The 12,779-nt window shown below is 35.2% G+C and overlaps 1 protein-coding gene across 1 annotated transcript; it reads right to left on the reverse strand.

Annotated features, from left to right (window-relative positions):
- Positions 1-11,917: 11,917 nt before the first annotated feature.
- Positions 11,918-12,550, reverse strand: LOC121212356 (receptor-like protein 15). The gene has a single exon (XM_041084827.1). The coding sequence runs from the start codon at positions 12,548-12,550 to the stop codon at positions 11,918-11,920; it is 633 nt and encodes a 210-aa protein (XP_040940761.1).
- Positions 12,551-12,779: the final 229 nt, after the last annotated feature.

The raw sequence follows: 12,779 nt of genomic DNA on the forward strand, positions 1-12,779 counted from the left end.
ACTTCTTGCCCCGGGAGATAGAACTATCAGCTTCAATATACTCCACTGTAATCAGGGAGGTAAAATCCGCCGTCTTCAACCTGCTTTGCTGCCAAATACAGGAAGGCAAGATCTGCAATCTTCAATCTATTCCACTGCCAAATACAGGGAGATAGAGTTATCGGCTTCAATGTACTCCACTGTGGTCAGGGAGGTAAAATCTGCCATCTTTGATCTGCTTCGCTGCCAAATACAGGAAGGCAAGATCTGCAATCTTCGATCCACTTCCTACCAATATAGGAAGATAGGACCTATTTACGCCTAGTGTTTAGGATGACATGATCAGAATGAATCAAATGCTCCTAACTAGATGTGTATGTATTATATTTGTAGAATGTCATGAGAATGATCCATTTTTAATGCTTAGATTGTCATTCCTCATTGTTCATCAAGGTTCTATCACTGATGCCTTCTTGTTCAGCCAGTACCTTTGACAGAAAACCTAAAGAAATAGACGCTATTTAGACTATCATTTCTCAAATGTTTCCAACCCTTAGGTTTGGTTAGTTCTAAACAATAGTCCTGTTTCAGGTCCTCGTATTATTTAGAAACTTTCAGAGTAATATGCAGAACTCCTTCTGCGTGTGTATTGTCAGTCCATTAATCGTTATTTCAATGAAAAATGCTTGAAAAAGATTATCAAAATGGACAAAATGAAATTTTGTTGAGAGTAAAGCTCTAAACAAACAAATCAATCAAGATAGCAAATTTTGCTGAGATACGAGATGAATAAGATGGAAAATATTATCACAATGGATAAGATGAAAATTTGTTGAGAGCAAAGCTCTAAATGAACACATTAATCAGGATAGCAAATTTTGCTAGAATACAAAATGAGAATAAATTAATCAAGATGATGTATTTTGTCAAAAATACAAAAAATGAATAAAATGGGAATAGGTGCCCCAGATATCGTAGCATGAGCTTCTCTGCCCCAAACTTCTTAAGGACCCTTTTGAACTTGATATGTGTTTAGAAGTCCTAGAAGGCTTTGTTGATGCCCCAAGATGTAGCATCTTTCCTTCTTGTTAATTCGGAGAAGACAAAACTACTCTATGCCTCATCTTTGATCGAAAATTTGAATTGCCCATTCCTGGGTTTTCAATTCAAAACCCCTTTGGTCTCAAGGCGCCCTTTGCGGGTTTTCACCTTGGCCTCTCCTTTTTCTTTTTTCTTTTCTTTTTTCATTTTTTCATTTTTCTTTCCGTTTTTTTTTCAAGTGAAGTATTTATTTCTTGAATCATAATTCTCGAGATTAGGTAGGTTCTTGCCATCCATCCTGTCAATATCAACGCTTTTTTAGATAAGGCCTTCCACATAAGGTCCTTTCCAGTTCGGCATCCATTTTCTTCTGAAGTTCTTTTGTATGGCAAGAATATTCTTCGATATCAGGTCTCTGGAGCGAACTTTTTGGTGAGCTCGCGTATTTTATTTTTGGTACTTTTGACCAAGACGGATAACCTTGAATCTTTCCTCTTCAATCAAATTTAACTGATCATATCGGGTTTGGATTTGCTTCATCCAGATTCAGCTCTGACAAGACTTGAAGGGTAGAAATATCAACTTTGATGGGTAAAACTACCTCTATTCCATATACTAGTGAGAACTGAGTTGCTCCAGTAGAGGTTTTTCTTTTATTTGGTTTTTTTTTGCTTTTTATTTTCTCGTTTTTTTTTACTTTTTTTTGTCTTTTTTTTTGCCTCCACTGAACTGTTCATTTTGGGCGGCATGGTGTTAATCTTGAACAGACTGCAAACTTCTGATGTCGTGCCGTTGTTCAAATTCAATACATGGTCTAATATGATCCCCTTTTGGCATTCCATATTGACATATGATTTTTCAAGAATTTACCGACTGTCAGCTTTGTGATATTAGCATATGAAGTAGCTTCTACCCACTTAGTAAAGTAGTCAATCACTACAAAAATGAAACGATGTCCGTTTGAAGCCTTTGGCGATATCGGCCCAATGACGTCCATGCCCCACATGGAGAAAGGCCATGGGGAAGTCATGACGTGAAGAGGTGATGGAGGCACATGAATTTTGTCTCCGTAAATCTGGCATTTATGGCACTTCTTAGCATATTTAATGCAGTCTCCTTCCATGGTAGACCAATAATATCCAAATATCATGATCTGTCTGGCCATTGTGAAACCGTTAGCGTGTGTTCCACAAATACCGTCATGGACTTCTTCCAAGATCTGCTTGGCCTCCACAGCGTCCACACATCTTAACAGCACCTGATCTTTTCCTCTTTTGTACAGGATCTCTCCATCTAAGACGTAACCACTGGCCAGCCTCCTCAACATTCTCTTGTCATTCTCAGTTGCTTGGTTTGGGTATTCACGATTTTTCACGTATTGCAATATGTCCTGATACCAAGGGTTGTCGTCCTTTTCTTCTTCCTCGTCAATGTTACAACAGTGGGCTGGAGCATCATAAATGCTCATTTGGATAGGCTTCACATCCTCTGGTTTATTTACTTTGATCATGGAAGCCAATGTAGCTAAAGCGTCGGCCATCTGATTCTCGTCTCGTGGGAGATAACGAAAAGTGATGTCGTCAAACTCCTCAATCAATTCTAGGACTAGCCTTCGGTAACTAATCAACTTAGGGTCTCTTGTTTCCCATTCGCCTTTGAGCTGATAAATTACCAATGCCGAATCCTCATATACCTCAAGTACCTTGATTTTGCGTTCCATAGCCGCGCGGATTCCCATGATACATGCTTCATATTACGCCATGTTATTTGTGCAATCAAAATCTAGTTTACTGGTGAAAGGATAATGATCACCGTTTGGAGATACTAAGACTGCCCCAATCCCGTTGCCCATGGCATTTGAGGCTCCGTCAAAATTTAATTTCCAAGTATTGCCTTCTTGTGTGCTTGCTTCAGTAGTTGCCACATACATCAGATCATCATTTGGGAAATCAAAGTTCAAAGGCTCATAATCGTCCAGGGTTCTACTTGCTAGAAAATCTGCTATCGCGCTCCCTTTTACAGCCTTTTGATTCACATAGGTTATGTCAAATTCAGATAGTAGAATTTGCCATCGGGCCATCCTTCCGTTTAGAGCAGTTGACTCCATCATGTATTTCAGAGGGTCTAACTTTGAGATTAACCAAGTCGTATGGTACAACATGTATTGTCTCAATCTCCGAGTAGTCCAAACCAATGCGCAACATAATTTTTCAATTGGCGAATATCTCGTTTCGCATTCAGTGAACTTCTTACTGAGATAATAGATCGCTCTTTCCTTTCGTCCTGACTCATCATGTTGGCCGAGCACGCACCCCATAGAATTCTCAAATACTGCCAAGTATAGTATCAGTGGCTTGTCAGGGCAAGGTGGCATCAGTACTGGGGCGTTGGACAAGTAATGTTTAACTCTTTCGAAAGTTTTCTGGCACTCTTTATCCCATACACCTGGATTGTGTTTCCTAAGAAGACGGAATATGGGGTCACATTTCTTAGTTAATTGTGAAATGAATCGAGTGATGTAATTTAGTCTTCCTAGGAAACCCCGAACTTCTTTTTGAGTACTTGGCGGAGGTAATTCTTATATGGCCTTAACTTTGTCTGGGTCAATTTCAATTCCCTTTTCGCTGACTAAGAATCCTAGCAATTTTCCTGATCTCGCCCCGAAAGTCACTTGGCTGGGTTAAGTTTTAGCTGGAACTTCCTTAACCTTAGAAACAGTTTTCTCAGAACTTGCACGTGTTCCCCTTCAGTTCTGGATTTTGCGATCATGTCATCAACATAAACTTCTATCTCTTTATGCATCATATCATGGAATAATGCTACCATGACTCTCTGATACGTTGCTCCCGCATTTTTCAACCCAAAAGGCATTACTTTATAACAAAACGTCCCCCACATCGTTATGAATGTGGTCTTCTCCCTGTCTTCAGAAAGCATCTTAATTTGGTTGTACCCGGAGAAACCATCCATGAAAGAGAACAGTGAGTATCCGGCCGTGTTGTCTACTAAGGTATCGATATGAGGCAGTGGGAAATTATCTTTTGGGCTGGCTTTGTTCAAGTCTCTGTAGTCCACACACATTCGCACATTCCCATCTTTCTTAGGAACAGGGACTATATTGGCTACCCATTCTGAGTACTTGACCACCTGTAAGAAACCAGCATCAAATTGCTTCTTAACTTCTTCCTTTATTTTTAGCAAGACATCAGGCCTCATCCTTCGAAGCTTTTGTTGGACTGGTTTGCATTCTTCCTTTATAGGCAATCGGTGTACCACGATATCAGTACTTAACCCTGGCATATCTTGGTAGGACCATGCGAAGACATCTTTAAACTCTTGAAGCAACTCAACAAGGTCTTGCCTTATTTCCTTGGCAATGCAAGCGCCAACTTTTACCTCTCTGCCCTCTTCTAAGATCACAACTTCTACTGATTCCTTATAGGGTAGAATTTGTTTTTCTTCTTCTTCCATCATTCTTAACAAATCCGGAGATAAAACGCTGTCTTGGTCACCTTCAAAATCTTGAGGATCATCTATACTCATGTCTTGTTCAAATAGAGACTCTGAATTCGTAACAGCGTCGCTCATCTCGTTGATATCTGAAGACCTGTTATTGGAACAAATGGAGGCCCAAATAAAAGAATCTAAGAATACTTGTATACATAGTATGATTATAAAGGGAATGAAAAGAATGAAAGAATATTTGCTCAAGATAAAACTGAATGATAAGTTTTCACTAAAATTAGATTTTGGACATGTGCCTTTTACAAAAGATTCTTATCACCCCCAGGCTTAGGGCAACAAGTGTTCTGAATATTACTCTAGATTAGCTCTAAAAATACAAGGATCTCTTCCACAGTCCCATTGTTCAAAACACTCCTAAATATGCAAAAGTTTGGAGACTTTTATTCATCAGTTCCCTTTTCGGATATATCATTGAAATTCCTCGATATTCCTTTCAGGCTTTTGACTTGTTCAAGGCATTACAACTCTTTGCTCATTATCGTGTAACGTAAAGATGCCTAGTCATTTGACTTTTGTCGGTTTCCAAGTTAACTGGGATAATTTTACCTAATTAGGGTCCTTTTAGGGAAAGTCTAATGCAAAATAAAGCAATGCAATGCAAATGCATGAAATGAATGCAAAAGAAAGGAAGGCGTTGATTCTAAATTTAATTCTATTAGAATAATTTTTCTAAAAGACATATTTTTTTACATGAAAATAGTTTACATATGTGGTATTGCCCTTCATAGTCCAAGTAAACGCTGATATTTTCTTCATGGTTAAACCCTGTAAATTCTCCAAAAGATGCATTTGCTAGCTCCTTACTGCTTAATCTGAGCCTCGATCTCTTGCTCGCTTATCTCCATGATACTCATCAAAAAGTGCCAGCTCTTGGATAATCTTCGTTGGCAATTAAATCAAGTCATGTATTCCTTCGTGGACTTCCGGCTTTCTCTCGTCATGCCTTCGTTGGCTTGAATCTCTAGAAATTACATTATGTATTCCTCCGTGAACTACCAGCTTTCTCTCATCGTGTTTACTCAGACTATATTCAGGCGACCGCACTATAATCCACTTTATCAAGAAATTCGCTTCCTTATGACAAACTATTCTATTTAGGAATCGAATTTCGAATCAACACATTCTTTTCTTTGATGTAATGTAATGCAAATGCATGAATGCAAAAAGAAAGGAAGACATTGATTCTGAATTTAATTTCATTGGAACAACTTTTCTAGAAAACAAATTCCTTTACATAAAACGGACTACATACACGGTCTTTCTCTCATATTCCAAGTGAAGACACCTTTCTTCCTCTTCATATCTGGATCTTATGGTCGAGTCTGACGAATTCTCCAAGAGATGTCTATATTAACTCCTTTTTTTTGCTTGATCTAGGCTGCGACTCGTTGCTCACTTATTTCTATGATACTTTTCAGCTCTTTTAAGACATGACAGCTCTCGAATAATCTTTGTTAGTTTCTGTCTTTAGGCAATGAAGCAAAGTCTTGTATTTCTTCACGGACTATCAGCCTTCTTTCATGTATTCACTTGGACCATATTTAGACAACCGCGTTATAATCCACTTTATCAAAAAAATTTGTTTTCTTATGACAAACTGTTCTATTTAGCAATCAAATATGAATCAACACCTCCTTCCTAGGATGATGTAATACAATGCAATTATAAACAAAAAAAACAAAACACGTTAGTGCAGAATAAATAACAAATAAAGCAATTCGGGTGACCACTAGGGGTTTGGAGTGGCTCTACGTAGGGTAGGCTCCTAGGTCTCTCTATATGTGGTTTGGTTCTAGAGTAAAGGTACCTGAACCAGCAGATTCCTCGATCCTCACCCATTATAGGCTCATATGGACCGAGTTCAGTTCAGGGGAATACATTTCCCTATGGCCATGCGGAGATGAAAATCTCACGAAGACATAGGTACGGATGTATCCCGGAAGCGATTCACTATCCCATGCGGAGGTGAAAACCTCACGAAGGCATAGTTTCTCACTCCCACTTAAAAGGGTATGACCAGCGGTCATGCAATGCAATGTGCGGAGGTATAAAATAAAATACAGAACACGATAAAAAATATAACTCAAAACAAAAGAGATGTAATGAGAGGATCGTAAATTTAAATCAAATTTTCAACTTTCGACAAAAAGACAAGAAATAATCAACACGTGGCTTGACTCTCTTATTGTCCCCAGTGGAGTCGCCAAGCTGTTGACACCATTGTTTTTGGATGAAAACGGGGTCGACTTGGATTTAAAAAAAAGAATGAAAACGGGAGTCGCCACCAATCCTTTTTGATGAGGTGTGATCGGGTCACCTCAAAAAGTGGTTGTTTTTTAATAAATGATTTAATTTTATTAAAACAACGATTTTGGTCTACGAAATTCAGAAAAATGAGTTCGGGAGTCGGTTACGCACGAGGAAGGATTAGCACCCTCGATACGCCCAAAATTGGTACCTAGTTGATTAATTAGTGTCTTAGTGTCGAAAATTGGAAATTTGAAGAGTTTTTTTTAAAAAATACGATCCTTGAAAGAAACTCTGATGACGTGAATTGGAATATAAGATTCTCTTGTTCCGAAGGAATATCACATCCAGCACGTTAGGACACGATACTCTAAACCATCGAAACCAAGATCACCTTATAGTTTAATGAAACCACACTTTGAAGCTTTAAGAGGATATTTGGCTATTTAGTCGAACGAGAAATCGAAACCCAGCACGTTAGGGCACGTTTTCTCGATTTTCTAAACGTGAAATATTGCCTTATTTAGAAAAATTTTCCTTTTGATGCTTGGTATTAATGCTTGACAAAACAATAACGAATACGACAAGGTGAGCAAGGCAAAGTGAGTAACAATAATACAATAGGCAAAATGAAATGACGAGGCGATTACATAAACAAAGCATACAAATAAATAAATAGAACTAACATTTTAGAAAAAGCACAAGTGTACATGAATAAATAAACAAACACCAAATAACAATGATGACAATAAATACAATTATGTAAAAATGTATATGCATGTATAATTTTAAGCCATAAAATAAGAAATGCGTATAAATTATAGAATGTGAAAACATAGATAAATATATACATATATAAAAAATCGGTAAGTATTATAAAAATAAAAATGTAAATATGTGTTTATATATATTTACAAATTGTGATAATATAAAGTATATGTATGTGAATCATAAAATATGTGAAATATACAAAAAGCATTTTTAAGAATATAAAGAATATATATAAGTATGTATATGATGTAAAATATGCATAAATATATGTAAGTATATAAGAATTATGAAATGTGAAAAATATATTTAAGTATGTATAAGTACGTATATATATACATAAGAATTTAGAGTATAAAGATACATATAAAAATTTAAAATGAATATTACGTATGATGATTCAGAAGAAATAACATATATGCAAAATTTTTAAAATTGATAATGATTTAGAATATATGATATATTCAAAATAATGCCAATAATAATAGTAATAATAATGTAGATAAGAAACAAGAAAATAAAATAATATAATATGACAAATTTAATATAAAATTGATTGATTTGATGACATAGTGGTGATACTAATGATAACACAATAATAATGACATAGAAAACAATGATATCAATAAAGTAATAAGGACAAAAATAGCTCCAATATTAACAATAACGACAATAATAGAATAACAACAATAACAAATAAAGAATAATAATGATTATAACTATTATGTAAAACAGTGATATAAATAGTAACAACAATAATGATAAAATATAAGAAATAATAGAATAATGGCAATAATAATAAGTAGCAACAATAGAATTAATAATAAAAATAAAGTTGATTAATTAAAAAAGACTATATTAAATTTTGGAACACAAATTTGGGGCGAATTCGAAATAAAAAAAGAAGGGAGGACACATTGAAATGCGCCAAGAAAGTAGGGGATCCCATGCGCAAATAGACCATTCGGTCAAAATGCGCGGATCCTCCGTGGGCGTAGGGCGGGTCGCGTGTGGGAGGTCCAAAACTGTGTCGTTTTGGCACCTGGACCCCCCACTCCCAAACGGCGCCGTTTGCCTCTAGTCTTTAAGTTAGTTTCTTTTCTTCATTTCAGTTTCTCTTAAAAAAACTGAGGGCCTTTTGCCCTCTCCCCCTCTCTCTTTGCTTCAGCCGATCGGGCTATCTCGCCGTCCACCGTATCGCCACTATTTTCGGTGCCCGGCGACGTGCGACCCTGGGTATTTAAACCCCGCTTGGGAGCCCTTCGAAGGCCAAGCACCTCGACGTCCTTTGGGAGCCAAGAGAGAAACCCGTGGCCCTCTCCTTCGAACCCAATCGCCACGATGGAGAAGGTTCTCCGGCGACGCGTCCGTGGTTTCAGGTGAGGTTTCCTTATTTCTTTTCTTTTACTTTTGTCTATTTTCGTATATAAAAAAGAAAAATAAAAAAACAAAATAAGTGAACTCAGATATTAGAACGAAAGTGAAAATCAACCTTTTTTGATTTCTTGCTACCCTTTGTTTATGTTTGTTTCGATCTCTAATATCTGTGTTACAAAATCCTTTTTTTTATATCAAAAAAGAAGAACCCCCTCCTCCCCATGCATCTGTTTTTCTTCGGGCTTTTATAGCCTTTAAAAATATTGTTGTCCATCTTCTTTCTGGTCTTGCAGGGAATGGGCAAACGGCGGTGGCAGAGGCATGATGGTACAGAGGAGCAGGTGGCCGACATGGTGGCATGGAGAGCTGGTGTCAGAAGGTTAGTGGGCAAGTGGCCAAGGCTGAGGCGTGCGAGTGGCGACCGGTCAGAGGCGTGCATGCGTGAGGGGAGGTGAAGCGGCGGCAGCTACAAAGCATGAGGCTAGGGTTTTTTTGTTTGGCTGAAAACTAGTATAGTTTTGGGCCATTCGGGCCTCTAAGGTTTTTATCATTATTGGGCATTTGGATTGGGTCTGTTTTTGGGTTAATTTTGTTGTAATGGTCTGTTAATTCTTTATTGGTCTTGGTCTATTTGGGTTTTATGGTCTGGGCCCGGGCAAAATGGGCTTTTACATACATATTTGAACCACAGTCAAAGTTTCATGCATATAACTGCACTAAATTATTATTCAAATTGCTTATTGAATCAAAATTCATGTACAATTTTAAATTTTATCCCTAATTAAAATGCGAAACTATAGTTCTATACACAATTGTTATATATAAATTTCTACTCTAACATATTTAAATAAATGTCATTGGAATTTATATTAAATGAAACCATTAAAAAAATTGTAAAAGGTTAAAATTTGCTGTAAGTCTATATTATACATAAAATTAGAATTTGATCTCTGTAATTTTATTATTAAGGATTTATTTTTTTTTTCAAATTTCAAAATTCACAACATTAATAAATTTTTTTATTAAATTGGCCAGACATTTTGAAATAAAGAAAACTACTCACTTAGTGACAAAGTAACTAAAAAATAGTGTTGTAATAAATCTGAATCTCACAAAATAATTCTTTATCCTACGATGTACAGATTAATTGTATATATCAATTAAAATGTATTAAATATTTTCTATTTCTTTATACTTCTTATGAATGAAATGAGAAAAAAAATTGATTATTAAAAAAAATCAAAACTAATAAGTAAAACAATAATTAAAAGTAATAAATCTTAAAATTATACATAAACTTTAGTTTGATGTGTAATTTTTTCACATGAACTTTGATTTTGTGTAATTTCATATAAGAAATTTTGATTTGATTCAATTCTCACAAATTATTAATAGAATTATTGATATAACATCTTTATATATATATATATATTGCATACGTAAATAATTATATTTATCTAATATATAAAACATTTGATGTATTTATTTTAAATGTGTAAGATTGAACCAAAACTAAAATTTCATATATACATTTGAATCACAATAAAAGTTTCATGTGGATAATTGCAACAAATCAAAGTTGATTAGTAATTAAATCAAAGTTCATGTATAATTTTGAGATTTGTCCTAATTAAAATGCAAAATTATAAATTCAATACTTTTAAGAATTATAAAACAATATCTAAACATTATTTAACATAAATTTAATTTAATTATTTTTTAATTTAATTATGTTTGATAATTAATTTAATAAATTTATATTATAATAAATACTTAAAAACAATTTATTTTTTCCTTAAATTATACAATGCAAGTTAAATATATATATATTATCATGTATCGGAGGATCATTGAAGGTCATATTCTCATATTTAGGTGTTGAACACGAGTGTTAGAAATAAATATTTTAATAAAAATAAAAGTTGAAGTAGCATAGGGTTTAGGTCTGGCAGCGGTCCGGCCCACTTAAAATGAAACATTTTGATAAAATTGTACTTTGGTATCCTAAAAATGTTAAAATTTTGATTAATCCTTTAAAAATTATAAATAAAAATATAGACTATTTAAATAATAAAATTGTATTTTTACTATCGTAAAAATTACAATTTAATTTCGGCTTCTAAAACAAATTTCAAGCTTTGCCCCGCCTGAAACGATCATGCATTGGGTCATTAATTGAATGGTGAATGAGCAAGTATTAAGGTGCTGCAAAAGTGATTTATAGGTATAATGTAGGTAGAAAAGAAAACCATTTTGGGGGTTCTGTTTTGTGTAAGAGAAACCGAGATGACAATTAATGGATGGTTTTAGAAAATGAATATCTGACGCTATCCGTTCTGCTTATAAATTTTTTGTCATTTTGAAAAATAAATTATGATCCACATACTTGATTTTGCAGATTATTCCAAGAAGAGAGACCAGTGTGGCACACCATTAATTGCTATATCCTTCCAAAGGATTACAAGGATACCAGGGTTGATGACACTCATTTTTACTATGATGATGGACTCAGATGATCCATCTACATATTCAACCAAATGACTGCTGTAAATCTTCATTCACCTTTTGCATACATTTACAAATATATATGTCTTGTCTAACTGAAAGTATTACGGTATCAAATTAAATTATTTGATATATATTTTTTTTACAAATTATTCTTGTCCTTTGCAGATTACGTTCTTTATTAACAAAGATAACAATTCAAGAATTTGAAGATCTGACATGCATCTGTCAAAAAGACTAGAGTTTGGATGAATTGTCTCAAAAAAAAAAAAAAAGATTGCAACCTGTCTTTACCATGTCAAAGATAATATTATAGAATAGTTAAACTTCAAGTGTGTTTTCTTTTGTACAGAATAGAAATCATGAGCCACTTCAATGAAACTAGCCAAATAAGAAAGATACATAAAAAGCTTTTATTGAGAGCATGACAAACCACTAAATCGAAGGAGTGAGCATGGCTTGGCTAAATGGTTCCTTAACGGAATCGTTTGGGCAGAATACGGTCAAGCACAAAATAATAGCAGGACATGGTGGCTGCTTCTACGTGATAGAACCATGCTTGTCTCCAGTAAGGATTAATGTACAACACAATGGCAATACACAATGGCATCACAATGTACGACCCAACAAAACCTGCGTAAAAGACTTTCATGTCAATGAAACCCTTGTCAGTTGCATTTTTCGGCATCGATGAAGATGATCCATCTATTGAGCAATTTTTTGGCAATGGTTCACCACAAAGGAAAGGATTCCCCATGTAACTGCTTTCTTCAAATGTTGCAAATTGTCCAGTCCTTTGAGGTGTAGTTCCAGATAAATTATTGTATGCCACACTGAAAAATGACAAAAAATGTAACCCCAAAAAATGGGAAGGGATATTTCCGCTCAAGTTGTTGTGAGAAAGATCCAGACTCTCAATTTGGGATAAGTCAGCAAGTGCTGGAGAGATTGGTCCTATCAAACTGTTGTGAGAAAAATTCAAAACGATGATGTCTTGAAAGTGTTGGAATTGGTGGGGAATCTCACCAGTCAACTTGTTGCAAGAGAGATCAATTCCAGACAGGTAAGTGAGGACTGTTGCCTTATAAAAGCAGGTTATGCTTTTCATGGTGACCTCTATCGGCACATCAACAAAGAAAGATCCGATGTAACTGTTGTAATTATTGGAACCCACCCATTGTTTGAAAAGTCAAAAAGGGTGGGCACCGAAAGTAGAAAGTAAGATTGGTTGGCAAGTTGGGTTAAAAGTTGGCATGGAATAATTGCAATTTTGGTCCCTAATTGTATAGGGACATTGCAAGTTGATCCTTGAACCTCAACTATAAATAGGCCTAACA

This window comes from Gossypium hirsutum, chromosome A13 (assembly GCF_007990345.1).
Source record: "Gossypium hirsutum isolate 1008001.06 chromosome A13, Gossypium_hirsutum_v2.1, whole genome shotgun sequence".
NCBI lineage: Eukaryota > Viridiplantae > Streptophyta > Magnoliopsida > Malvales > Malvaceae > Gossypium > Gossypium hirsutum.

What these genes read in the sequence shown, in the direction of transcription:
- LOC121212356 (XM_041084827.1), bottom strand. Translation starts at nt 12,550, where the DNA reads ATGAAAAGCATAACCTGCTTTTATAAGGCAACAGTCCTCACTTACCTG.